This window comes from Paroedura picta, chromosome 1, assembly GCF_049243985.1.
Source record: "Paroedura picta isolate Pp20150507F chromosome 1, Ppicta_v3.0, whole genome shotgun sequence".
NCBI classification, from domain to species: Eukaryota; Metazoa; Chordata; class Lepidosauria; order Squamata; family Gekkonidae; genus Paroedura; species Paroedura picta.
The window spans coordinates 86234993-86260209 of NC_135369.1; the positions used below are offsets into that span (position 1 = coordinate 86234993).

General features: G+C 43.1%; 1 protein-coding gene across 2 annotated transcripts in view; it reads right to left on the bottom strand.

Annotated features, from left to right (window-relative positions):
• The window catches only part of TSNAX (translin associated factor X), a 28972-nt gene extending 14956 nt beyond the window's left edge, over positions 1-14016 (bottom strand). The window contains exons 1-4 of one of the 2 annotated variants that reach the window (XM_077346362.1): positions 13880-14016; positions 12900-13007; positions 11900-12014; positions 8619-8749 (exon numbers count right to left, since the gene is read on the bottom strand). In XM_077346362.1, coding sequence (XP_077202477.1) covers positions 8619-8749; positions 11900-12014; positions 12900-13007; positions 13880-13901 — 376 coding nt within the window. In that variant the 5' untranslated portion in view covers positions 13902-14016. Of the gene's footprint in view, positions 1-8618; positions 8750-11899; positions 12015-12899; positions 13008-13690; positions 13789-13879 lie in introns of those variants that run through there. The other variant, XM_077346371.1, reaches the window with a different exon arrangement.
• Positions 14017-25217: the final 11201 nt, after the last annotated feature.

Genomic DNA, 25217 nt, shown 5'->3' on the forward strand with positions numbered 1-25217 from the left:
AGAAAGGCCAAAGTTGAGAGTGAGCTCAGATTGGCCAGGGAAGCCCATTGTAACAAGAAAAGATTTTTCAGTTATGTGAGGAGCAAAGGTAAAGTAAAGGAGGCAATAGGCCCACTGTTGGGTACGGATGGACAAACTCTAATGGAAGATGCAGAGAAAGCAGAAAGGCTTAGTGCCTATTTTACATCTGTTTTTTCCCACAGGTCAAAGGGTTTAGGCACATCTAGAGATGGCAGTAGCCAAAGGATAGTGTCTGGGTGGCTAGATGGATAGAGAGGTTGTCGAGAGGCATTTAGCTGCACTGGATAAGTTCAAATCCCCTGGTTCGGATGAAATACACCCGAGAGTGCTCAAAGAACTTTCCAGAGAACTTGCTCAGCCCTTGTCCATCATCTTCAGGACCCCTTTAAGGACTGGAGATGTCCCGGAGGACTGGAAGAGAGCAAACGTTATTCTGATCTTCAAAAAAGGGAGGAAGGATGACCCGGGAAACTACAGACCAGTGAGTCTGACCTCTGTTGTGGGGAAAATAATGGACTAGATATTAAAGGGAGCGATCTGCAAACATCTGGAGGACAATTTGGTGATCCAAGGAAGTCTTCAACAGGTCTTGCCAGACCAACCTGGTTTGCTTTTTTGACCAAGTAACAGGTTGGCTGGATCGTGGAAATTCGGTTGATGTCATTTACTTGGATTTTAGTAAAGCTTTTGACAAGGTTCCCCATGATGTTCTGATGGATAAGTTGAAGGACTGCAATCAGGATTTTCAGATAGTCAGGTGGATAGGGCATTGGTTAGAGAACCGCACTCAAAGAGTTGTTGTCAATGGTGTTTCATCAGACTGGAGAGAGGAGAGTAGCGGGGTACCTCAGGGCACGGTGCTCGGCCCGGTACTTTTTAACGTATTTATTAATGATCTGGAAGAGGGGGTGGAGGGACTACTCATCAAGTTTGCAGATGACACCAAATTGGGAGGACTGGCAAATACTCCGGAAGATAGAAACAGAGTTCAACGAGATCTGAACACAATGGAAAAATGGGCAAATGAGAACATGGTGCAATTTAATAAAGATAAGTGTAAAGTTCTGCATCTGGGTCAGAAAAATGAAAAGCATGCCTACTGGATGGGGGATACGCTTCTAGGTAACACTGTGGGTGAACGAGACCTTGGAGTACTTGTGGATTGTAAACTAAACATGAGCAGGCAGTGTGATGCAGCGGTAAAAAAGGCAAATGCCATTTTGGGCTGTATCAACAGGGGCATTACAGCAAAATCACAAGATGTCACAGTCCCATTGTATACGGCACTGGTCAGACCACACCTGGAGTACTGTGTGCAGTTCTGGAGGCCTCACTTCAAGAAGGACGTAGATAAAATTGAAAGGGTACAGAGGAGAGCGACTAAGATGATCTGGGGCTAAGGGACCAAGCCCTATGAAGATAGGTTGAGGGACTTGGGAATGTTCAGCCTGGAGAAAGGGAGGTTGAGAGGGGACATGATAGCCCTCTTTAAGTATTTGAAAGGTTGTCACTTGGAGGAGGGAAGGATGCTGGTTCTGTTGGCTGCTGAGGAGAGGACACGCAGTAATGGGTTTAAACTTCAAGTACAACAATATAGGCTAGATATCAGGAACAAAATTTTCACAGGCAGAGTAGTTCAGCAGTGGAATAGGCTGCCTAAGGAGGTGGTGAGCTCCCCCTCACTGGCAGTCTTCAAGCAAAGGCTGGATACACACTTTTCTTGGATGCTTTAGGATCGTTAGGGCTGATCCTGCATTGAGCAGGGGGTTGGACTAGATGGCCTGTATGGCCCCTTCCAACTCTATGATTCTATGATTCTATATTTAAATCTGTTTTCTATGAATCTATGGATTCTTCCAAGTTTGTGGGTGCTTTTCTCATAGCCCGTGGAGATGCAATTCAGTGGATTAAATAAAAAATCTGTATGGGACAGTGGGCACACACAGCTATTAGATATATAGACAACCATAGCTACTGTTGGCTGAATAAGCTCTTGCGAAGTTTCTCTCATAATGTACTTCAGAATGTTTAACAGTGTAATCCTATGTCAAGTTATACCTGACAAAGCTGACTGAACTCACTGGAAATAATTTTCTGCAAATAATTTTGCACAGGATCGCATGATAAATATCTGATTTGTTCAGTGACTTCACTTTTCTTTAATTTATCATTTGTAGAAAGAGAATTTAGTTTCTTAGTTTTTCAGCTTTTTAGAAGACATCTACAAGCACCGACAATTTTCAAATACAAATGGATAGCCGTGTTGGTCTGAAGTAGCACAATAAGCAACAGCTGGTATAGTCACTTGACTGAATCTACCATTCTAAATCTCAGAAGCATTAATATTTTAATAAGACTGCATTAATGTTCTAAAACAAACCATAAGACTGAAAGAGATCTGCAGCACAATCTTAAACAGAGTTGCAACCCAACTCATTCATAGGCTTAGAACCCACTTTCACAACGTTTTTACCATTGAGAAACTCTTGAAACATTCTTCAGGCTTTGAGAAACCCTGGAAATGATGTCAGCAGGCCCCACATTCCTGCCACACATCAGGAAGACACATGCCACCAGAAGTGACATCACCAAAACAGTCCCCCAGCACAGAAATATTTTCAGATGATTTGTGAACATGGCCATACCTGCATTATAGGCTGGATACCAGTTTGCTCTTCTTTACAAAACGGAGGCTGCAGAAATAGGGCCAGGGCAGGCCTACACCACTCTGTCATCTGCTCCCCTCCCACATCAGAAACACAGATTCTGCTCCTTTGCCCCCACCCAATGCAAGAAACAGGGCTGGGATAGGCCTATGCCACTCTGTCACCCCCCCCCCCCCACACACACACACGTGAAACAGGGTCAAAGCAGGCCTATACCATTCTGTCACCCCCCTGCCCAGCCCAGTGCTACAAAAAAAAGGGCTAGGCCAGGCCTATGCCACTCTGTTGCCTCCACCCAATCAATGCCAGAAACAGGGCTGGGGCAGGCTTATGCTGCTTCGATCCCCAGTACTCCACAGTCAAGTTAAAATGAGGGTACTTATCTCTCTGGACTCCAGTCACTACCATGTGTGATGAGCCTCAGCCAGCAAGGATTTGTATGGCTGTGACCCCTTCCTTTCCCACCCCCTCCAGGCCCATCATTGGCCATTTTGGGAGGAGGATGGATGGGTTGATATAACCATATCACCCAATTATTTTTTTAATTAAAAATACATAAAAAATTAACTCCCACCCAATCAGCAAAACTCTTCTAGGGCCAACATGAAAGGAAACCCTGGTTGAGAAAGCCTGGCTTAGAGGGATGTAACTGTGCTTAAGAATGCAGTGTAAGACTACAACTTATGTAAACTTACCAGGCAGTAAATAAGACTTACTGCCAAGTAATACATACTGCAGACTCAGTTGTAAGATAAAGCAAGAACTTGGAACAAACACTGCATAGTTCGCTTGGCCCTGAGTTCTCCTCACATTTTCTTTGCTCATACACTACTAAGGGCACATTTAGGTACAGTAGATCCTGTTCCAAAAGAAGAGACTGCATATAATGACCTCCAGCAATCCTCTTATCCATGGTATTTCACAATTTAACCAGCTTGGATCCAGTGAGAACAGTTTTCATTGCTCATGGACATCTTCAATTTTCACCAATCCCATTCCCTTCAATCCCCCCAGGCTGCATCTCATGCTGTTCTGGAAAGTTCCCCCAACAATCAAAAACAACTGAGGGTGGATTGCAATTGGAAGAAAGAGATGATAAAAACCTCATTCAGCTAACAGATCTCCACTCCTGTTTCTCAGGAACCGAGTCATTATCTTAATATTTTTATATCTGTTAAACACTGCCACTGTACCACCAACCTAGAACAAAATGATATTGTTTGCTGTTTCATGCCTCTGAATCAAAGTTAGCCTTCTTGCACATTTTCAGTTTTAAACCACATTAAGCACAACCCCTTGGGATAAGGTTCATATATACTATAACACTATGGCAAAGGGGGAAGAAACATTTCAACATAAGAAGTCTTCACAAAAGGATAATATTCTTAACAATGTGCAGAAGTTTTTTTTTTCTAAAAAACTAGTTATTTTAGTATCTCTTTGTTTGCTTGTTTAATCATCCCTCGGGACAATCTGTACTGTTAAGAAACGTGTAGAAAACAGGCATCCACTTTTGTTATTGTTATATTATTATTACTATACTTGGTGTTTGAGCTCAAGCAAGCATCCTTTGGGGAAATGTTCTGCGTGCCATTAGCACTATTCTTAATGAGGGAAAGCATGAAACTTCTTTATTGCGCTGCCAGAATTGTTTTATCTTTAAGTCAAAAGAACAACGACTTGGAGTAACCCCAAAGAAGCTTTTAAACAAGCAGCAAACAATATTCTCAAGCATCATATTTGCGGCACTTCTATTTATTGATATAGTGACTACATTCATCAGATTTTGGGGAGGCAGGGTCTTTATATCAAGTCTACACTAAAATTCTATAATTAAAAATCTGATTTGGATCTACAGTATGAAATGATTTATGAAAGGGAAAAAATCAGACTGAATTTAAGATGATAGACAACCTTTTTAGGAGATCTGAGGTTAATTGGACAACTTCCCCTTGAGATAAGAACTTTGGGTTGGCACTTTACTTTCTAAAACATCTATTTATGACCTGGGAATATATAAGATTCTAAGGGGGGGGGGTTACATGAATGTGCTCCCTTTCCCCATAAAGACAGAATAATTTAGTTCTATGAAAGCTGAATGTGTCAGCTTTGGTAAGTCCACAGGAGACTGATAGATCGTGACGCAGTCTTGTTAATCACTGAAGAAAGACACCTGTGCATCTGTGCACTCCACCGAGCCATGACACAAAAAAACAGCTCAGGGAAGCAGGTATATTTACATTGCTAAAGAGTACAGGAAGAAGAGACTTAATGCATCACATCCCCAATATCAAAGCACCCAACCAATTTGGGATTCTGTATAACTCCTTTAGATTTTAAAGAAAACAGAAGATTTGTTTCTCTTCTAGTTTGATTATTAGTCTCTCTACTTTTAAGATATGGAGGAGCTATGGTCCAGTGATAGTGCATCTACTTTGCATGCAGTAGGTCCCAGATTTCTGGGACCCTGGCATCTCCAGTTAATACCTCTGCCTGAGACACTGGAGAGCTGCTGCCAGTCTGGGTAGACAATACTGACATGGATGGACAAGGGTCTAAGGCAGCTTCATGTGTTCTTTAAACATTACAGCATGTGTGCTATTTCTCATTCTTTCTTTCCACTTTGTAAGACTAGAAGTCACTGAATACTTCAATGCTTGCTTTTCATATTCATTACCATTGTTTCTCTCCCCCTCATCCTATTTGTTTTGTGTATTATTAGATTATTAAATAAATTTTCTATGCTACCTAGTATAGCAATAGCTATAGTGTTAACAAATTATGTTGCAGTTATTTATTATTTAAATTTATATCCTGCCACTCTCTGTGGACTCGTGGCAGGTTACATAAAACCTAATAAGAACCCCAGTAAAAGTCATAACCCCTAAAGCCACAAAACCACAACAGGCGGCACAGCCCCCATTTCTCCCCCATTCTGCAGTCAATCATCACAGGGTAGAGGTTCACAGAATGGTATCACATTGGCTGGGGGAGGGGCCCTAATTGTTTCTGGTCCCAGCCTCAACCAAAGACCTGATAGAAGAGCTCCCTGTTGAACTGAGAAAGCTCCATCAGGGCCCTCAGCTCTTCCAAGAGCTCATTCTACCAGGTCAGGGCCAGGACCAAAAAAGCCCTGGCCCGAGTCAAGGTCAGGTGTGCTTCTCTGGAGCCAAAGACCACAAGCAGATTAGCACCAACAGAGCGAAGAACTCTGCAGGGGTGCAAAAGGAGACAAGTGGTCCCTCAGATAGGCAGGACCCAAGGGACAGATTGCCTTAAAGGTTAATACCAGAACCTTGAATCTGATCCAGGCCACAACTGGCAACCAATGCACTTGCACAGCGTCAACCAGCAAGCAGTTCTGGGAACTGAATGGATTACTATGTTCCCAAGCATTCTGCTCACAGAGATAAGCCTTTATTACCTTGCAGTCCCCGCCCCCCCCCCTTGACATATCTGTGAAACATTTTCCAGACAAATCTCTTGTACTTAGTCTGACTGGAAAACCACATATTAAAGCCCAAACTGTTGGTGTCCATAAATAGAATCTTGTTTCATATGCTCGGATCACTTTGTCCACTATCTCAGATACTGACAGGATGCTTGGCAACGTGTGTGACTACATGACAACTCTCAACTGTTCCCTGAATGATACCATCCTTCAAGATAAACTGTTGGAGTTTCAGCGTACACTGAAAATGCTTCCTTAAGGGAAAATAGAAATGCTATTTTTTTCAGCGTCTGGGCATCACATTAGTTTTAAAAATTACTTCTCATTTTTAATGTAAGCTAAACTACCCACTCTTGATTCAAACATTTAATTCCTGAGGAAGCCAAATGAACATGTGGCCTGTTCCTGGATGGTATACAAATAGAAGACTGTCCTTGTCAACCAGTTTTTGTTGTATAAGAACAAAAACCATGAAAAGAAACTGGTTGAAACTGAATCCAGACACAAAACAAATTGTAGTTACTGCATAAAGGTAAAGGTATCCCCTGTGCAAGCACCAAGTCATGTCTGACCCTTGGGGTGACGCCCTCTAGTGTTTTCTTCGCAGACACAATACAGGGTGGTTTGCCATTCCTTCCACAATTCTGAACAATGGCAAATCACCTCTGTCTCACTTGTCTTGAAAGTCCATTGCTGAGATCAACGTAAGTTGATTGCACCTTGATAGAACATACCTTTATTACTATTATTATTATTATTATTATTATATTTATACCCCGCCTCCCCCCGAAGGCTCGAGGCGGCTTACATAACCTCGTCCCCTAAAACAGTGGTCCGCAACCTGCGGGCCGCGGCCCGGCGCCGGGCCGCAAAGGCCATGGCGCCGGGCCGCGGCTCCCTCTCCCCGCCCCCCCCGCAGTAAAAAACTTCCCAGGCCGCAAGCTTGCGGCCCGGGAAGCTACTTACTGCGGGAGGGCGGGGAGAGGGAATCAGGGCCGGGCCGCGCCCGTGCAGGCCGCGCCCGTGTGGCCCGATCCACGGGTGCGGCCCGCGGGCGCGGCCGGGCGCGGCCGGATCCGCGGGTGCGGCCCGCAGGCGCGGCCGGGCGCGGCCGGATCCGCGGGTGCGGCCCGCAGGCGCGGCCGGGCGCGGCTCGCGGGCGCGGCCCGATCCGCGGGTGCGGCCGGGCGCGGCCCGAAGCGTGGGCACGGCCCGAAGCGTGGGCGCGGCCCGAAGCGTGGGCGTGGCCCGCGCGGGCGCAGGCCCTGCGGGCGCGGCCCGATGCCCTGCCGGTCCCCAGCCTAATAAAGGTTGGGGACCACTGCCCTAAAACCATAAAATGACAATAAAAACCGATAATTTACAGTAATGGCAACAGCGATGGCGTAATCTACTCATTTGCTCTCCGTATCCTCAACTACGGAGGGGGGTGACGCTCTCTACCGCCAGTTTGTGAGGGTGGGCTGATCTTCTTTCCGCCCGGCCTCAGTTATAAGCCTGGCGGAAGAGCTCCGTCTTACAGGCCCTATAGACACAGGGAACAGTTTTCTATAAATCTGGAGGAATCCCCAAATTCATCCAAAAATCGAGGGGGTGGGGGTTGAAGGACCTTTAAAAAAATGTCCAAACTTCAACTTGCCAGGCAGTTGGGGAGATCTTGCAACCCTATGTGGCAACATCTCAGAAACTATTTTGAAGTAGCAGCTGGTGGCAGAGAAGCCAAGGAAGGTACCCTTCTCACCATCACTGGGCAAACAGACAAGTTAGACAGGCAGGGGTGACAGCATGAGCAAGCAGGACTGTGACAGTGAAAGTGAAGTTAGCGGTGAGGTCAATCAAAATACCACTGCTAGGTGAGCAAGGCAGGTAGAGGGAAAGAGATAGTGGGATTTCCTCACCCCTGCAAGTTTCTTGTAGGTCTCACTTGCAAGCATCTATCTACACATAGTTACTTGGCTGTGGCTTACTTCAGAATAAAAAAATCTCAGTAATCAATTTTTATTTGCATCAGTAATATTGCTCACATGGTGATGGCCCAATGTAGAAAGGAAAGCAGCTCTGCACATCTGTGGATATAAGCTGGATATGGGTTCTAGCAATTCTGCATACCTAGTTCTCTTTGTATATAACCACAGAACTTTCTTGCTCAGTCTTTTGTACATCACTAGCAAGGGGAGAAAAAAAACATGCCCCAAATAACTGAATCTTGATGACCCATACCTACCTTGCTAACATAAATCTCTTGTGTCCTGCAAGTTCCCTTTCTGGATATAGTTAATGTTAGCAACCATCACCAAGGACATATTATTAGTCCAAGGACTCAACAGCATAGCTTATGTAGTAGATGTTCCAGACAACTTCTATAACCATTTTTCCTTTGTGAAGAGACTGATCTTCACATGTCATATGAAGAAAAGCTAGTACTTTTGATTTACACTCAATTTGAATTTTACTTGTAATGATTACTATAGTTTTCATACCTGGAGAGATGGCTCTGTGAAACTGGTGCATATCCTCTCCCACCAATTCTTGCGCAACTTGTTTTATCTTCTGCCTCACAATATCTAATTTGGCTTCAGATTCCATTAATATTTCCTCCCCATTAGGAGCACTGTGATCACAGAACACAAAGTTGCAAAGTGGAAGTTTGAATATCAAGATTGAGTAAATACACACATCATTTACAAAACATTTTCAACAAGTGCCTATATATCTATGTATCCCTGAGGCAAGTGAACATTAGGAACATGCTCAAAATCCATAAAGATAATTATGCCTTTACAGTATCATGGGGGTGCCAACCAACTAACTAGTGGTTCTAAACAATGTTTATACTAGTAAGAATGAATCCAGAATAAAGTAGCATAATTTTACGAGTGCATCCATGACCAGCACTGAAGAACATAACAGAAATATGACCACGTAACCTAAATCACTATAAATGGTATACAGTTGACACAAAAAGTGCTACCACATAATTCCAATGTAGCATGTGAAAGACCAACAAATATGTCATGGTATAAGGTGTTTGTGGTTTAGAGCCCACTTTAGTAGATGTAGATCATAAAACACATGCGAAAATAAATGTATTAATTGCTAAGGTGACATTGTTATCCTTAATTTTTTTTAAATCTGGAGTTAGCATATGGATTTGTAAATTATAGTAGATAACAATAACAATAACAATAATAACAATAATAATAGACCATCTGAAAAGTCTGTTTGTATATTACATTGTTGCTTTCTTTTTACTGCCTCTCATTCTACCTTGGGGGGGGGGAAATTAAATGTATTTCTTTTTTTAAAAAAACTGGAGGGCACAGAAAAGTACAGAAGACAATTTTCTTCCTTTTACTCTTGCTCTCTACTTGCAAAACCAAGCATAAACTATTTGGACACAAATCCTCATCCATCTCACCTCATCCATGCCAAGACACACAATTTGTTAGAACTCTCGCCTAGGCAAACAACAAAACTGTTGTCTCCATACCTCTCTTGCTTTATTAAAACAATGGCTGAATAACTGAGATAAAGAAGCAGAAGTGTAAAACATTCAAGATCCTAAATATCTGATGCCAGTTCCTAAATCTTAGCATTGTTTCCAATGCCTACGTACAATTCACAGGCTGACATCAAAATGCTGGTTCCAAGGGCTATGAGTCTACAAGCAATTTACCTATAAAATACCACAGTGCTGTAACTGGCTAAGAATAACATCTAAAAGCTGCCTAAATTTATTTAGAAATATAGCACATCTCATCACACCTTTTCATTCTTGCTATGGGATGGCAATAATAAAAGATTTTAAATGTAATTTATTTATTTATAATCCAATTTATATGTCACCCTTCCGCCAAAGCCTCAGGACAGCTCACAACATTCAAAATAAAACATGGTTAAAAATTAAAAACAGTTAACATTTAAAATCATGGGAGTGTGTCATTTGTTTCGAGGAGGTGACTAAGTGCTACAGTTGTTTGTTTAGTGGCATATATTTGTTTGTAGGGAGGCCTGCTGTTGATGATATTTTACAGACCTCAATCATGGGCCCAGTGGATGAGTTACAGTGCAGTTATCAATAATATAAAAACTCTATTCAGCAATGTCAACTGCTGGTTTAGAAAAAAACATTGTGAAATGTGGCAGAACACAAAAGCTCTGCTATTAAAGCACAAGGAGAGAAATATGGACGTAATTTGGTGATACATCTCATATTTCTGCACAAGCTTTCATTTGTCTATAGTTCTCAACAATGTCATCTGTGCAGCTGCAGTCACTAGTGCATCAATGTTGCCAAAGAACTAATAATCACTTCTTCTATAATCACCACATTGTCTGACAATGCTTATAAGCAAGTCTAGCCAACACTACTGTTAAAAACTCTCAAGAGCTACCATCATTCACAGCAGCATCCCAACAAGGAACTATAGTGACTCAGGATAACACAGTGGAGAACTGAAAAGAAAAAACATCATTTAGGTAAAACCTAGTATTTGCACAGGTTAATTAGATTCAGGAAAAATATGTCTATTTTCTTTTCAAAATATAAACAAAAAGTCATCTCACTGTAAAGCTATAATAAGCAGTTAAAGCACAACTTATACACCATTTCCACACGAGGAATCTGCCGCCTGGACAGCCTCTGGTTGCTGGTGGGTTTTAGAGCCCACTCCACATGATGTCACCTGCATCCTGTGGCTGTCCAGGGGCTGGCTTGAGTTTTGCCCAGATTTGCCTAGGGATGAGGGAAATCGCAAAAAGTGAATTTACCACTTTTAACACACATTCCATTAGTGAGCAACCAGAGGCAAGCCCATATGGAGGGGGAAAGGCACAATAGTCTTTGATAGTCTGTAACACTGTCCTACCCTCCCCTCTCAATTTCTTGCTGTATTTTTTTAAAATAGCGTGGTCTACGTTGACCACAAAGCTACATTGTCAAAGGTAATATAAAAACTTGAGGCAGGCAAAACACAGTCCTGTTTGGGAGTTTTTTGGAGCTGGGGAATGAAAGGGGAAAACTGCGGGGCGGGGCGGGTGATCAAGCAGCTTTCTCCCGATCATCCAGGCACTCATGCCCCTTGTTTTAAAGCCTTTTATTTACACAAAATGATTTTTTGGGCTCCAGCTTCCCATGTGTGTCTCCCAAGAATCCACCCAGACATAACGTCCAAAACATACGAACCCCAGAAGGGGGGGGGGGGATTCTGGTGTTTCTCCATAGCAATGCGGAAGTGTTAATTTGTATTAAAAATGCATCTGTGTTGTGGCCGTACTGCATATCAACATGGAAGTGCCTTTTTACAAAATTAATTTCAGAGCTTCGAGAGGAGGGAAGAAAGTTTCAGTACAAAAGAGAAATGCTGTGCTGTGATTGGTGGCTTGCTGTGATTGACAAGCCAAGGAGCATGTGGGGGGGGAGAAGTTTGACTTGTTTTCTGTTGCAGCCTTGGAGGTAAAAAGCTGCACTGGGGCAGAAGGAAAACACGGGATGGTCTCCCTGTGAGGAGGGCTGTAAATATGAGGTTTACCATCCCGTGTTTACAAGAAGGAAGCCACTCATGTTTTAGCCCTCCACATAGAAATGGTCATAATTCTGTAGAAACAGGAAATTCAGCAGGTGCCATTTTTTTCACCTGTGCATGACAAAGATAAACCTATCAAAATTCTTTCTCCTACGTAATTATTAAGGAAACTTTGTGTAAAGTCACCCTATACAAGAGGGGGGAAAGCAGTGAAAGAAAACAGAAGGATTACTTACCTAGTGATCCTATGCAGTAAAAATATTGTCCTTTTACTCTCAATTGTTATATCACGACTGAGTTTCACAAGCCGTTCATATTTATCATGTCTTGTATCAAGCTCCAACTGAAATCCTAGAAAACAGAATTCAAACAAGGGTAAGTCATTAATGCATACATTGAAACATCACAAGTTAGATTCCCAACAAACTTGACATTATGTATTTGTTTTAAGAATTTTTTTTCAACACAAGCAGGGCCATAGTTCTGATGAACCTATTCTTCATCCATCATATTAAAAACACTGAATTACACACAACTCTTCTTTTACACAGGTCCTGGGAAGAAAGCTTTGAGACTGACAAAACCATTGTCTGATCAGAACAAGCTATTCTATATACCTTAATTCACCTAAATCATAGTCATTCTCAAAAGTCTTTTTGGTTTCATTAGATAACTGGTGAAAGAAAATAAGGCAGTTTATGATTTTGGAAAAATTAACAAATAACATTAAAATAATTCAAGGGGAGAAAAAGAGTGAAGATTTCAATATAATTTGGAATGATTTGGCAAATTATCTAAGGAAATTTTCAGACTGTAAGATATGTGAATTAATATTGTAACTTGAGATTTGAATTATGATTAATTGATGAAATGTAATATATGAAATGGACACTGTTTAAAGCTATCAAAAGATTGACGAAGCTACAGAATTGGGTTGGGGTTTTATTTTGTTTTTGTTGGGAATTGTTTGTTGTGTGTAATTTTATAAAATAAAAAAATTAAGCCTTTTTACAAATAGAGCTTATTTATTCCATGCAATTGCACATCTGTTTGGAACCTAAACCTTCAAAATTAACCAGGTCACATTATGAGTCATGTGTAAAATCAATGTGCCAAAATGACTGCACATGGTCTCCATATACAGCTCAATATATTTCTCAATATAACCTGATACATGGGGAACAAGCGACACATGCATGCATGAACTAGCCTTCAACCTTTTAATGACATACTTACCTTTGAAAGCCAAATACACAGTTGAAGAAGAATTAATGTTGTCCTTTTCTTCTCTTCTATGGCCATGGGGGAAATTATCATGCTTTCTTTTTCTGAAACCACCTGCTCCTATAAAGAAAACCACTGATACTTAATAGCTGTGGGCTGAGAATTTTTTCAGAAGGTACATGCCACCCATACTATTAATACAAAATATTATGTTCCCTCTGCCCCTGCTGGTCCAAACTTTTGGACTGGGTTGCTCTACCCAGCTCTACCTCTTGATAGACCGCCGCCCTGACTCCCCCTCCCCCTAAAAAAACATCTGCCAGGTGTGTGAAAGCCGTGATGGCCTGGCTCAAGCAAAGCTGGATGAAATTCAGCCCTTCCGGGGGGGGGGGGGGGAGAGAAATATCCTCTCCTTTAGAAAAGTCGTTTTAATGAGCGGCCGGCACGTTAGCCAGAAAAATCAAACGTGCAGTAAAATTGCCATAGGTCCCCGCTCCCAGCACAAATTTCCTGGGTGAGTGTGTGTGTGTGTGTGGGGGGGTGTCAGTGACCCCTCACACTCTTGTTCCGCGGCAGAGAGCAACCCAAGCCAACACGCGTGCCGGGTGGGGCGCTGCCCACAGATCATGTCTGTTGCCCTCACATTTTTTTCACAGCCCTCCTCCGAGGCCTAAACACGCGGGGGACTAATACTTGGGATAGGAGAAAAGATGACCGGAGTGGCACGGAGGGCCGGCCGAAAGGGGACGGGGCCGCCTAACCCACCCGCGCGCACACATCCCCCCCCCCCCCATGGCCACCACCTTCTTTGCCGCTCATGCTGGCGGCGCTCCTGATCCGGAAGGCGCCAACTCTGCCCCTCGCCGACTCCTGGAGCGCCCAACGCCGCCCACCTGCCCACCCCCGCCGGAAGCCCTCCCCGCGCCACCCAACACCGCTCATCTCCTCCCTCGCAGTGCCTGCCCCAAACTGCGGAGCCTCTAAGGCCGCACCTTTCCCGTCCGCTTTGGCCATCGCGGGGAGGGGAGGGGAGGGGGGGGCCGGGGGGCCGGGCGGCCGGGCGGCCGGCACAAGTTAGAGCTTTTTTGCGGGGCAGCGAGAAAGCCCAGACGCTCCACACAGGCATTCGTCGGAGAGCCACATCCTGCGCGCCCTATTGCCTCTGCAAGACCTCCGACAAAGCAAGGCGATGTGGGAAATGTAGTTTTCTTCTGTGGATGTAGGGAAGCGGTTGCTTGAGAGACAGAAAATAAACTACTCGAAATCGTTAATAGTAAAGTAAAGGTAAAGGTATCCCTTATGCAAGCACCGGGTCATGCCTGACCCTTGGGGTGGCGCCCTCTAGCGTTTTCATGGGAGACTCAATACGGGGTGGTTTGCCAGTGCCTTCCCCAGTCATTACCGTTTACCCCCCAGCAAGCTGGGTACTCATTTTACCGACCTCAGAAGGATGGAAGGCTGAGTCAACCTTAAGCCGGCTGCTGGGATTGAACTCCCAGCCTCATGGGCAGAGCTTCAGGCTGCATGTCTGCTGCCTTACCACTCTGCACCACAAGAGGCTAAAAAAGGTAAAGGTTTCCCCTGTGCAAGCACCGAGTCATGTCTGACCCTTGGGGTGACGCCCTCTAGCGTTTTCATGGCAGACTCAATATGGGGTGGTTTGCCAGTGCCTTCCCCAGTCATTACCGTTTACCCCCCCAGCAAGCTGGGTACTCATTTTACCGACCTCGGAAGGATGGAAGGCTGAGTCAACCTTGAGCCGGCTGCTGGGATTGAACTCCCAGCCTCATGGGCAAAGCTTTCAGACGGCTGCCTTACCACTCTGCGCTACAAGAGGCTCTTACCACAAGAGGCTAACACCTCCTTAAACCTGAAAATTTAGGTGTCCACTAGTCTCAGAACGTTTCTTGCTTGTCAGGAGAGTAGTTGGTCGTACTTGAGGGTTGCCAACTCCCATTTAGGAAATTCCTACAAAATTGGAGGGAGGGGTGGAACCTGAGGAAGGCTCGGTATGGGGAAGGAGCTTGGTGGGTGTAAGACCATGATGTCCACCCTGCATATGAACTAATCTCTTGTTAGATTCAAATGGGTAGCCATGTTGGTCTGAAGTAGCACAATAAAATCAGAGTCCAGTAGCACCTTTAAGACCAACAAAGATTTATTCAAGGCGTGAGCTTTCAAGTGCAAGTCTGAGGAAGAGTGCTGGCACTCAAAAGCTCACGCCTTGAATAAATCTTTGTTGGCCTTAAAGGTGCTACTGGACTCTGATTTTGTTGTAATCACTTGTTAGATTCAGGTGGGTAGCCCGGTTGGTCAGAAGCAATAGAACAAAGTTTGAATCCAGTTGCACCTTTAAGACCAACAAGATTTTATTCAAGGTATAAGCTTTTATGTATACACACACTTCAGATACAATAACCTGGAATCTGGTTACTCTACCTCAGTCTACCTGTTCCCCACTTTAAAAATAGTTTTCACATTTGTTTCCCCAAATACATAGTCTCTAGAAATTTGCCTCTGAAAATAGGCTATCCCGCTATGAGTTGGTCTCCAATTTGTTACTGAATCAGCCAGTAGGGTATCTGTATCTCCATCTACTTGCAATTCCATAAATGATTTCAACATGGCTTCTTTGAACAATATTAAGATAATTATTGGAAACATTGAGGGCCAGGTGTTGTTTAGATCCATCCCTCCTAGTTGGTAAAATCTTGCAAGGAGTTGTTATAGACTTTCCAGTACTCAAAAGGTAAATATTTTGTTGACTGAAAGGGCTTTTCCTAAGCCTCTTTTAAAGGCTGCTATTGGGAAAGCCTTCAATGGAGAAGAAAGTGCTATCTAAATATAGACTTGTTCCCAACTTCCCCATTTGGGAGGAAGATTATTAAGTGACTTGTGCAAAGCAACTTCAGATATATCTTGATGACACATTTGTCCTTGACCTTTTCCAATCTGGCTTCATGTCTGATTACAGGACAGACATAACTTTACTAGTACTGATGGACAGTCTCTACTTACAAACTGATAATGAGCCCTTATTTTTGCAACTGGATTTGTTGCTTCTAACACAATAGAACATGCCATACCGCTGAGATAATTGGGGATGGATATAAGACTCACTGGGCAAATGCTGAAGTAGCCTGAATTAGCTTTAAAAGACAACTAAAAAACGTGAAGTGAATGCCACCTGTAAAATTTCTGCTTGTTGGATTGCTGCAAAATCTCATTGCCCCCAGGTATGGTAATGGTTATCTGAATCTGCCTATGCAGAGAGCAGCCATGCAAGCCTACATCAAGGTTTATTGCCTACACGCTCTTCAGTGTTGGACAGTACTAATCCAAAAGACCAGAAAGCCTGAGAAAATAAGAGGAGCTCTGACTCTGAAACTCTCAGAAGGCAAGCAATTTAGCCATTTCTCCGGATATAATTTAGGATGACACTATACATTTCATATGATTTGGCCACCAGCTAACCAGAAAAAAAGCTGGGATTGTTTCTGTACTGGTAATAGAGATACCAGTCCCCAGGTGGGACCTAGTGATCCCCTGGTTTTACAGCTCATCTCCCGGTGACAGAGATCAGTTCCCCTGGAGAAGACTATGGGCAGACTCCATAGCATTCTAATGAGGTTCCTAATAAGTCTGTGGGTTCACTAATGACAGACTCCAAGTTCTTTAAAAACAACCACTCTTTTATTCAATGGACACCAACTCCGAACACCAAAGGGGAACATATACACACACACAAACTTATATACAATTCAGGCAGCCTGCCAAGAGCTTTGATTGGCCCTTAACCGGGCTTCCAGATTGGCCCATTTTTAGAGTCTTTGAAAGGTAGTGATTGGGTAGCCTTCAAACCATCATTTGCATATTGGCAAGTTGTGCAGAATGTCCACATACAAAACAGTTCCTCCCCACCCCAAATCCTGCCCACTTTTAGCTCACCCCAACCCAGAGCTGGCAACCCTAACCTGTGAGAGTAGCTTGACCTGCAGAAATCAACAATACCTTAATGCCATAGAGATGAGTACAATCACCCATACACAAAACTCTATTTAATTCCCCAGAATTTTTTGTTGTTGTTAGGTGCAAAGTCGTGTCCGACCCATCGCGACCCCATGGACAATGATCCTCCAGGCCTTCCTGTCCTCTACCATTCCCCGGAGTCCATTTAAGTTTGCGCCTACTGCTTCAGTGACTCCATCCAGCCACCTCATTCTCTGTCGTCCACTTCTTCTTTTGCCCTCAATCGCTCCCAGCATTAGGCTCTTCTCCAGGGAGTCCTTCCTTCTCATGAGGTGGCCAAAGTATTTGAGTTTCATCTTCAGAATCTGGCCTTCTAAGGAGCAGGCAGGGCTGATCTCCTCTAGGACTGACCGGTTTGTTCGCTTTGCAGTCCAAGGGACTCGCAAGAGTCTTCTCCAGCACCAGAGTTCAAAAGCCTCAATTCTTTGACGTTCGGCCTTCCTTATGGTCCAACATTCACAGCCATACATTGCAACTGGGAAGAACATAGCCTTGACTAAACGCACTTTTGTTGGCAGGGTGATGTCTCTGCTTTTTAGGATGCTGTCTAGATTTGCCATAGCTTTCCTCCCCAGGAGCAAGCATCTTTAATTTCTTTGTTGCAGTCCCCATCTGCAGTGATCTTGGAGCCCAGGAAAATAAAATCTGTCACTATCTCCATTTCTTCCCCATCTATTTGCCAGGAATTGAGAGGGCCGGATGCCATGATCTTCGTTTTCTTGATGTTGAGTTTCAAGCCAACTTTCGCACTCTCCTCCTTCACCCGCACCAACAGGCTCTTTAGTTCCTCTTCACTTTCTGCCATTAGAGTGGTATCATCTGCATATCTGAGGTTGTTGATATTTCTCCCTGCAATCTTGATCCCAATTTATGACTTCTCTAATCCCACCTGTCTCATTATGTGGTCTGTATACAAGTTAAATAGGCAAGGCGACAGTATACAGCCTTGCCAAACTCCTTTCTCAATTTTGAACCAATCAGTGATTCCATGTTCAATTCTCACTGTTTCTTCTTGACCTGCATATACGTTTCTCAAGAGACAAATAAGATGCTCTGGTATTCCCATCTCTTTAAGAACTTGCCACAATTTGTTGTGCTCCACACAATCAAAGGCTTTAGCATAGTCAATTATGTTCTTCTAGAACTCCCTAGGTTTCTCCATCGTATCCAGCGTAGGTTGGCAATTTGATCTCTAGTTCCTCTGCCTTTTCGAAATCCTGCCTGTACTTCTGGAAGTTCTCGGTCCACATATTGCTGGAGCCTAGCTTGTAGGATTTTGAGCATAACTTTGCTAGCATGAGAAATGAGTGCAATGATGCGGTAGTTTGAACATTCTTTGGCATTGCCCTTCTTTGGGATTGGAATGTAAACTGACCTTTTCCAATCCTGTGGCCATTGTTGAGTTTTCCAAATTTGCTGGCATATTGAGTGTAGCACTTTTACTGCATCGTCTTTTAAGATTTTGAATAGTTCAACTGGAATGCTGTCACCATCACTAGCTTTATTGTTGCTCAGACTTCCTAAGGCCCATTTGACTTCACATTCCAGGATGTCTGGCTCCAGGTCAGTAACTACCCCATTGTGATTATCAGGGATGTTAAGCTCGCTCTTGTATAGTTCTTCTGTATAATTTTGCCACCTTTTTTTTTAATCTCTTCTGCTTCTGTGAGGTCCTACCATTTTGGTCCCTTATCATACCCATCTTTGCATGAAACGTTCTCTTCATATCTCCAATTTTCTTGAAATGATCTCTGGTCCTCCCCATTCTATTGTTTTCTTCTATTTGTTTGCACTGTTTATTTAAGAAGGCATTCTTATCTCTTCTAGCTTTTCTCTGGATTTCTGCATTCAGTTGGGTGTATCTTTCTCTTTCTCCCTTGCCTTTCACTTCCCTTCTCTCTTTAGCTGTTTGTAAATCTTCCTCAGACAGCCATTTTGATTTCTTGCATTTCTTTTTCTTTGGGATGGTTTAGTTGCTACCTCTTGTACAATGTTGCGAACCTCTGTCCATAGTTCTTCAGGCACTCTGTCTATCAGATCTAATTCCTTAAAACTATTTGTCACCTCTACTGTATATTCGTTGGGAATATGATTTAGTTTATACCTGAATGGCCTAGAGCTTTTCCCTACTTTCTTCAATTTAAGCCTAAATTTTGCAACAAGAAGCTGATGATCGGAACCACAATCTGCTCCTGATCGTTTTTATTGACTGTATAGAACTTCTCCATCTTTGGCTGCAGAGCACATAGTCAATCAGATTTCTGTGTTGACCGTCTGGTGATGTCCATGTGTAGAGTCGTCTCTTGGGTTGTTGGAAAAGAGTGTTTGCTATGACCATTGTATTCTCTTGACAAAATTCTACCAGCCTGTGCCCTGTTTCATTTTGTACTCCAAGGCCAAACTTGCCTGTTATCCCGGTTATCTTTTGGCTTCCTACTTTAGCATTCCAATCCCCCATGATGATAAGCACATCATTTTTTGGCGTTGCTTCTAGAAGGTGTTGTAGGGCTTCATAGAACTGGTCAACTTCATCCTCTTCAGCAGCAGTGGTTGGGGCATAGACCTGGATTACTGTGATGCTGAATGGTTTGCCTTGGATTCGAACTGAGATCATTCTGTCATTTTGGGGATTGTATCCCAAGACTGCTTTTCCTACTCTCTTATTGATTATGAAGGCTACTCCATTTCTTCTGCGAGATTTTTGTCCACAGTAGTATACCTGATGGTCATCTGAATTAAATTCACCCATTCCTGTCCATTTTAGTTCACTGATTCCTAAAATGTCGATGTTCAGTCTTGTCATCTCTTGTTTAACCACGTCCAGCTTGCCTTGATTCATGGTTCTGATGTTCCAGCTTCCTATGGAATAAAAATCTTTACAGCATCGGACTGTCTTTTTGCCACCAGTTACTTCCACAGCTGAGCGTCCTTTCAGCTTTGGCCCAGTCGCTTCATTCATTCTGGCGCTACTTGTACTAGCCATCTGCTCATCCCCAGTAGCATATTGGACACCTTCCGACCTGAGGGGCTCATCTTCTGGCATCATATCGTTTTGCCTTTTGAACTTGTCCATTGGGTTTTCATGGCAAAGATACTGGAGTGGTTTGCCATTTCCTTCTCCAGTGGATCACCTTTTGTCAGAGCTCTCTGCTATGACCTGTCTGTCTTGGATGGCCCTGCACGGCATAGCTCATAGCTTCACTGAGCTACGCAAGCCCCCTTGCCACGGCAAGGCAGCGATCCTTGAAGGGGGTCCCCAGAATTAAAAATGCGCAATTTGTTACCAATAGTACTTATTTATAGTTAAGTATACATACTATTCTAAATTAGGTTTCCAGTTTAAGTAGGATATTTGTCCTAATAGTTGCTGCTCAGTTGTGAGATTATTGTTCTGCTTGCTGCTCCACCATCTCAGTATGTCCTTCCTCTGTCACCATGGTCCATCTGACAGGATTACAAAACTGACTTTGATTAGTTGGAAGTAAAGCAACTTTTTTGTTTTAGGTACCTTTTATTTTCTAAACTCACCCTGTTTAAAGATATGGAATCTCATTTTAATTGCAACCAACTAAAGCTTGAAGAAAGGTACCTAAACAATTGTCACCAAAGACAATTGTCTAAAATTTTTGGAAGAGACAAATTTGTCATTTTCATCTACCCACGTCTTTTCTATCTGGCATGTTAGCTCACACTTGTGCCTGACTCAACTGCTTTGTGGCATTTTCCTTAGAAAGTCTCCCAATTTATAAAAACCAGCCTTGATACCACATAACCAAGCACATGAATCCTAGCAATGTTGTTCCACCAAACATGTTTTCATACAGGACTGCACAACGTAATTAATTCTCTCTAGCAGAGGCAGCAGCACTCTGGGAAAAAAGAGATTAAATTTTATTACAGACATTACTTAAGTAGAAGCCTGTCAGTTTAGAGAAGAATTATAGTTAGAGTTATAGTTAGAGTTATAGTTAGTTATAGTTAGAGATGAGAGACAAGTTAGAGATGAGAGCTTGGCCCGGTACTTTTTAACATATTTATTAATGATCTAGATGAGGGGGTGGAGGGACTACTCATCAAGTTTGCAGATGACACCAAATTGGGAGGACTGGCAAATACTCCGGAAGATAGAGGCAGAGTTCAACGAGATCTGAACACAATGGAAAAATGGGCAAATGAGAACAAGATGCAATTTAATAAAGATAAGTGTAAAGTTCTGCATCTGGGTCAGAAAAATGAAAAGCATGCCTACTGGATGGGGGATACGCTTCTAGGTAACACTGTGTGTGAACGAGACCTTGGAGTACTTGTGGATTGTAAACTAAACATGAGCAGGCAGTGTGATGCAGCGGTAAAAAAGGCAAATGTCATTTTGGGCTGTATCAACAGAGGCATCACATCAAAATCACAAGATGTCATAGTCCCATTGTATACGGCACTGGTCAGACCACACTTGGAGTACTGTGTGCAGTTCTGGAGGCCTCACTTCAAGAAGGACGTAGATAAAATTGAAAGGGTACAGAGGAGAGCGACGAAGATGATCTGGGGCCAAGGGACCAAGCCCTATGAAGATAGGTTGAGGGACTTGGGAATGTTCAGCCTGGAGAAAAGGAGGTTGAGAGGGGACATGATAGCCCTCTTTAAGTATTTGAAAGGTTGTCACTTGGTGGAGGGCAGGATGCTGTTTCTGTTGGCTGCAGAGGAGAGGACACGCAGTAATGGGTTTAAACTTCAAGTACAACGATATAGGCTAGATATCAGGAAAAAGTTTTTCACAGTCAGAGTAGTTCAGCAGTGGAATAGGCTGCCTAAGGAGGTGGTGAGCTCCCCCTCACTGGCAGTGTTCAAGCAAAGGTTGGATACACACTTTTCTTGGATGCTTTAGGATGCTTAGGGCTAATCCTACGTTGAGCAGGGGGTTGGACTAGATGGCCTGTATGGCCCCTTCCAACTCTAAGATTCTATGATTCTACAACCCACATGTGTTGCATACAGGAGGTTCCAGCGGTTCAGCCCCTAGCATCTCCAGTGAAGAGGCTCAGGTAGTCTGTAATGGGTATGACCTGAGAGTCTTTGTCCATCAGCATAAACAATACTAATCTTGATAAACTAGTGGTCTGATTCAATATCAGGTAGATTCATTTATTTCCCCAAAAAGATAACTGTCCTTTTTGTTAAGAGCTATTGCCACACAGAGAGCAAAATCAGCAGATAAGATTATGTTTACTTCCTTGTTCCTTCCTCAGCGTCTCTTCCCCTCTTTTTGTATTTTGCCTGAGTTCCTGTTCTAACCATCTTATATCCCCCACTGCTCACATATTACATACTTACTGTTCTATAAGGTGGTTTTCTGTACCTGGAACTTCCATATACAGTCATAGTGACTAACCTCTCATTCTCAAAACTCCTGGAAACAACATTTTGCTGAATCTCATAAATATATTTTACTTACCTGCTATTTTATCATTATCAGACTTTCCCTTCCATCCCGCAAATTCCCACAAAGCAAGTAAAAGACCAATGATGTGACTCAGTAAAAGTAAAAGGCAAAAAGTAAAAGTAACTTTAATATGTTCAAGTTGCTTCTAAAGGCACAGTTTGAAAACTTGGCAAGTGAAGAAAAAGGCACCACACAAAGTTTTGTCTTGTTACATAACTGCTGAAGTCACATTGGTAATCAGTAACCAGTATAATTGTCCCTCAGAAAATTTCACCAAGGATAAAAAACTAGCATGAAAAACAGCTAGTTTAATTAAAGGCAACGGACAACGAGGCAACTAATCTTGACCAAATAAGCAAGAGGCATGTGTTTTGTTTCAATGGATTGATGAGATGGTGGTGGAAAGTGCTGTCAAGTTACAACAAGAGACAAATGATTAGCAAATATGAAGTCGACCATTCAGTGTCTACAAAGTCACTGTTTCATCATAAACCTGCAAAAGAACTCACTGAACCCAGTTTGAATTCAAAGGCACCTTTAAGACCAACAAAGTTTTATTCAAGGTGTGAGCTTTTGTGTCCCCCTTCAAGGATCGCTGCCTTGTTGTGGCAAGGGGGCTTGTGTAGTTCAGTGAAGCTATGAGCTATACCGTGCAGGGCCACCCAAGACGGACAGGTCATAGCTGAGAACTCTGACAAAAGGTGATCCACTGGAGAAGGAAATGGCAAACCACTCCAGTATCTTTGCCATGAAAACTCTATGGACAGTTCCAATAGGCATAACGATATGACGCCGGAAGATGAGCCCCTCAGGTCGGAAGGTGTCCAATATGCTACTGGGGATGAGCAGACGGCTAGTATGAGTAGCGCCAGAATGAATGAAGCGGCTGGGCCAAAGCCGAAAGGACGCTCAGTTGTGGAAGTAACTGGTGGCGAAAAGACAGTCCGATGCTGTAAAGATTTTTATTCCATAGGAACCTGGAACGTCAGATCCATGAATCAAGGCAAGCTGGACGTGGTTAAACAAGAAATGAGAAAACTGAACATCGACATTTTAGGAATCAGTGAACTAAAATGGACAGGAATGGGTGAATTTAATTCAGATGACCATCAGGTATACTACTGTGGACAAGAATCTCGCAGAAGAAATGGAGTAGCCTTCATAATCAATAAGAGAGTAGGAAAAGCAGTCTTGGGATACAATCCCCAAAATGACAGAATGATCTCAGTTCGAATCCAAGGCAAACCATTCAACATCACAGTGATCCAGGTCTACGCCCCAACCACTGCTGCTGAAGAGGATGAAGTTGATCAGTTCTATGAAGCCCTACAACACCTTCTAGAAGCAACGCCCAAAAATGATGTGCTTATCATCATGGGGGATTGGAATGCTAAAGTAGGAAGCCAAAAGATAACCGGGATAACAGGCAAGTTTGGCCTTGGAGTACAAAATGAAGCAGGGCACAGGCTGGTAGAATTTTGTCAAGAGAATACAATGGTCATAGCAAACACTCTTTTCCAGCAACCCAAGAGACGACTCTACACATGGACATCACCAGACGGTCAACACAGAAATCAGATTGACTATGTGCTCTGCAGCCAAAGATGGAAAAGTTCTATCCAGTCAATAAAAACAAGACCAGGAGCTGATTGTGGTTCAGATCATGAGCTTCTTGTTGCAAAATTTAGGCTTAAATTGAAGAAAGTAGGGAAAAGCACTAGGCCACTCAGGTATGAACTAAATCATATCCCTGACGAATACACAGTGGAGGTGACAAATAGATTTAAGGAATTAGATCTGATAGACAGAGTGCCTGAAGAACTATGGACGGAGGTTCGCAACATTGTACAAGAGGTAGCAACTAAAACCATCCCAAAGAAAAAGAAATGCAAGAAATCAAAATGGCTGTCTGAGGAAGCTTTACAAATAGCTAAGGAGAGAAGGGAAGTGAAAGGCAAGGGAGAAAGAGAAAGATACACCCAATTGAATGCAGAATTCCAGAGAAAAGCTAGAAGAGATAAGAATGCCTTCTTAAATGAACAGTGCAAACAAATAGAAGAAAACAATAGAATCGGGAGGACCAGAGATCTTTTCAAGAAAATTGGAGATATGAAGAGAACGTTTCATGCAAAGATGGGTATGATAAGGGACCAAAATGGTAGGGACCTCACAGAAGCAGAAGAGATTAAACAAAGGTGGCAAAATTATACAGAAGAACTATACAAGAGCGAGCTTAACATCCCTGATGACCACAATGGGGTAGTTACTGACCTGGAGCCAGACATCCTGGAATGTGAAGTCAAATCGGCCTTAGGAAGTCTGAGCAACAATAAAGCTAGTGGTAGTGACAGCATTCCAGTTGAACTATTCAAAATCTTAAAGGATGATGCAGTAAAAGTGCTACACTCAATATGCCAGCAAATTTGGAAAACTCAACAATGGCCACAGGATTGGAAAAGGTCAGTTTACATTCCAATCCCAAAGAAGGGCAATGCCAAAGAATGTTCAAACTACCGCACCATTGCACTAATTTCTCATGCTAGCAAAGTTATGCTCAAAATCCTACAAGCTAGGCTCCAGCAATATGGGGACCGAGAACTTCCAGAAGTACAGGCAGGATTTCGAAGAGGCAGAGGAACTAGAGATCAAATTGCCAACATACGCTGGATCATGGAGAAAGCTAGGGAGTACCAGAAGAACGTCTACTTCTGCTTCATTGACTATGCTAAAGCCTTTGATTGTGTGGAGCACAACAAATTGTGGCAAGTTCTTAAAGAGATGGGAATACCAGAGCATCTTATTTGTCTCTTGAGAAATTTATATGCAGGTCAAGAAGCAACAGTGAGAACTGAACATGGAATCAC